The 2023-nt window shown below is 49.7% G+C and overlaps 1 protein-coding gene across 1 annotated transcript; it reads left to right on the top strand.

Moving 5' to 3' along the window:
- Positions 1–529: 529 nt before the first annotated feature.
- Positions 530–1739, top strand: LOC121918536 (magnesium transporter protein 1-like). Its single transcript, XM_042444569.1, has 2 exons — positions 530–735; positions 1440–1739. Exons 1-2 carry the CDS (start codon positions 634–636, stop codon positions 1722–1724), a joined length of 387 nt encoding a protein of 128 aa, XP_042300503.1. The 5' UTR covers positions 530–633; the 3' UTR covers positions 1725–1739.
- The last annotated feature ends 284 nt before the right edge of the window (positions 1740–2023 follow it).

Here is a 2023-nt window from a genome sequence, read left to right as displayed (position 1 = left end):
ATCATCATTATTAAGCTTTATTACATTATCCAAAATATAATTTAACACAATATATATTGACCTTAAATAATAAAATTTAGCAATAATTTCATTTAATCCCCATTAAAACCTACATCTCTTGTCAATCAACCACCCAAGCCCCGCCTAGTTTTGCCCTCTTGTCAATCAACCACCCAAGCCCCGCCTAGTTTTGCCCTGTTGTCAATCAACCACCGAAGCCCCGCCTAGTCCTGCTCTCTTGTCAATCAACCACCCAAGCCCCGCCTAGTCTTGCCCTCTTGTCAATCAACCGCCCAAGCCCCGCCTAGTCCTGCCGTCTTGTCAATCAACAACCTAAGCCCCGCCCTATCTGTCCCCTCTGACCAATCGCGTCGCAACAGCTTGTTCTTCCCATCCTCAATTACATGTACTGTATTCGCCTTGCTCGCCCCGCCCCCTTCTCGATCAAGCGCTTCTGGCCCACAAAGTAAAAGTTCCGAAAAGGAAGCAGAGCGGGCCATTGGAGTGGCGGCGGAAGTGCGTCCGGGCCAATCGGGAGCCGGCTCGTGGCCCGGCCTGGCCAATGGGCGCTGGGGTACCGGCGCGGGGGCGGGGCTTGTGTGTCAGAGCGTCTCTGTGTGAGGGAAAGGCGTCATGGCGGCGCCTCTGAGGGCTTTGGCGCTGGGAGGGCTATGGCTGCTGGTCTTGCTGGGCCCCTGGGGCTTCGCCGGCGTCGAAGGGCAGAAGAAGAAGGAGGTGAGAAGGCCCTCGGCGCTGGGACTCTGCTAAAGAGGGTCCCGAAATAGACTTAATCCAGTTTGAGGCCGCTTTAAAGTGCCCTGGCTCAGCGCTAGAGGATTCTGGGAATTGTAGTTTTGTGAGACATTTGGAGCCTTCTCTGTCAGAGAGAGCGCAATAAAACTACAGTTCCCAGGATCCCCTGGCACTGAGCCAGGGCAGTTGAGGCAGGCTCAAATGTCAGAATAGTATTATTAAGTTAAGTGTGTTTATTTACATATATATATATATATATACTGTATATATAAAATGAGGATCTGGATCTGACCATAAAAGGACTGACCCAGTGGTCCCCAAACTGCGCCCTTTCAGAGCTTTTGGACTTCCCCTGGGATTCTGGGAGATGAAGTCCAAAATCCCTTAAAGGGCACAGTTTGGAGGCCACTGAACTAACCTAACCTTAAGCTAACCTGGTTTAAACCATGGTTTAAGGCAGTGGTTCCCCAAACTGTGCCCTTTAAGAGCTTTTGGACTTCATCTCCCAGTCTGGGATTCTGGGAGCTGGAGTCCAAAATCTCTTCAAGCCCTGCTCAGTACTTTAAATGCAGTGCGTAATTGTTCGCTGTTAAGTAACCTTTCACAGCAATGGCCTCCGGAAGCCAAGGCTTCATGGATGCGAAACGAAGCCCCTGCCATCCAAATAATCCTCTTTCCTCTTTCAGATGGTGCTTTCGGAGAAAGTGAGCCAGTTGATGGAGTGGACGAGCAAAAGGTCGGTCGTCCGGCTGAACGGCGACAAGTTCCGCCGCCTGGTCAAGGCCCCGCCCAGGAACTACTCCGTGGTCATTATGTTCACCGCGCTCCAGCCTCACAGACAATGCGTTGTGTGCAAGTATGCCCCTCAACCTCTACGTGTTCCTGGAAAGACATTCACATTTACACAAAACTTGTTAAGCTTCTCCTTCAGGATCATTACTGCTACACTGGTGCCTCGGGATACGAAATGATCGGGTTACGAAATTTCCGGGATATGAAAAAGTTGGATTGGTAAAAACTGTTTCGGGTTACGAAATATTTTTCGGGTTACGAAATTCATTTCGGCGCGAAATTCAAATGCTGCAAAATGCAGCTATAGGCTTTCCAGTGCTAACGGAAAGCCTTTTCGGGTTACGAAATTTTCGGGTTACGAAAGGAATGGCGGAACGAATTAATTTCGTAACCCGAGGCACCAGTGTATTGTGTTTGTATTGAGGGGGAGAGGTTGCTACTAGCAGACCCAAAAAACAGACATGCCAAGAGCTGTGTG

Source organism: Sceloporus undulatus, unplaced genomic scaffold (assembly GCF_019175285.1).
Source record: "Sceloporus undulatus isolate JIND9_A2432 ecotype Alabama unplaced genomic scaffold, SceUnd_v1.1 scaffold_15351, whole genome shotgun sequence".
Classification (NCBI taxonomy): Eukaryota; Metazoa; Chordata; class Lepidosauria; order Squamata; family Phrynosomatidae; genus Sceloporus; species Sceloporus undulatus.
Note: the sequence above shows the minus strand (reverse complement) of the source record. Positions and strands in the feature narration are given on the sequence as shown.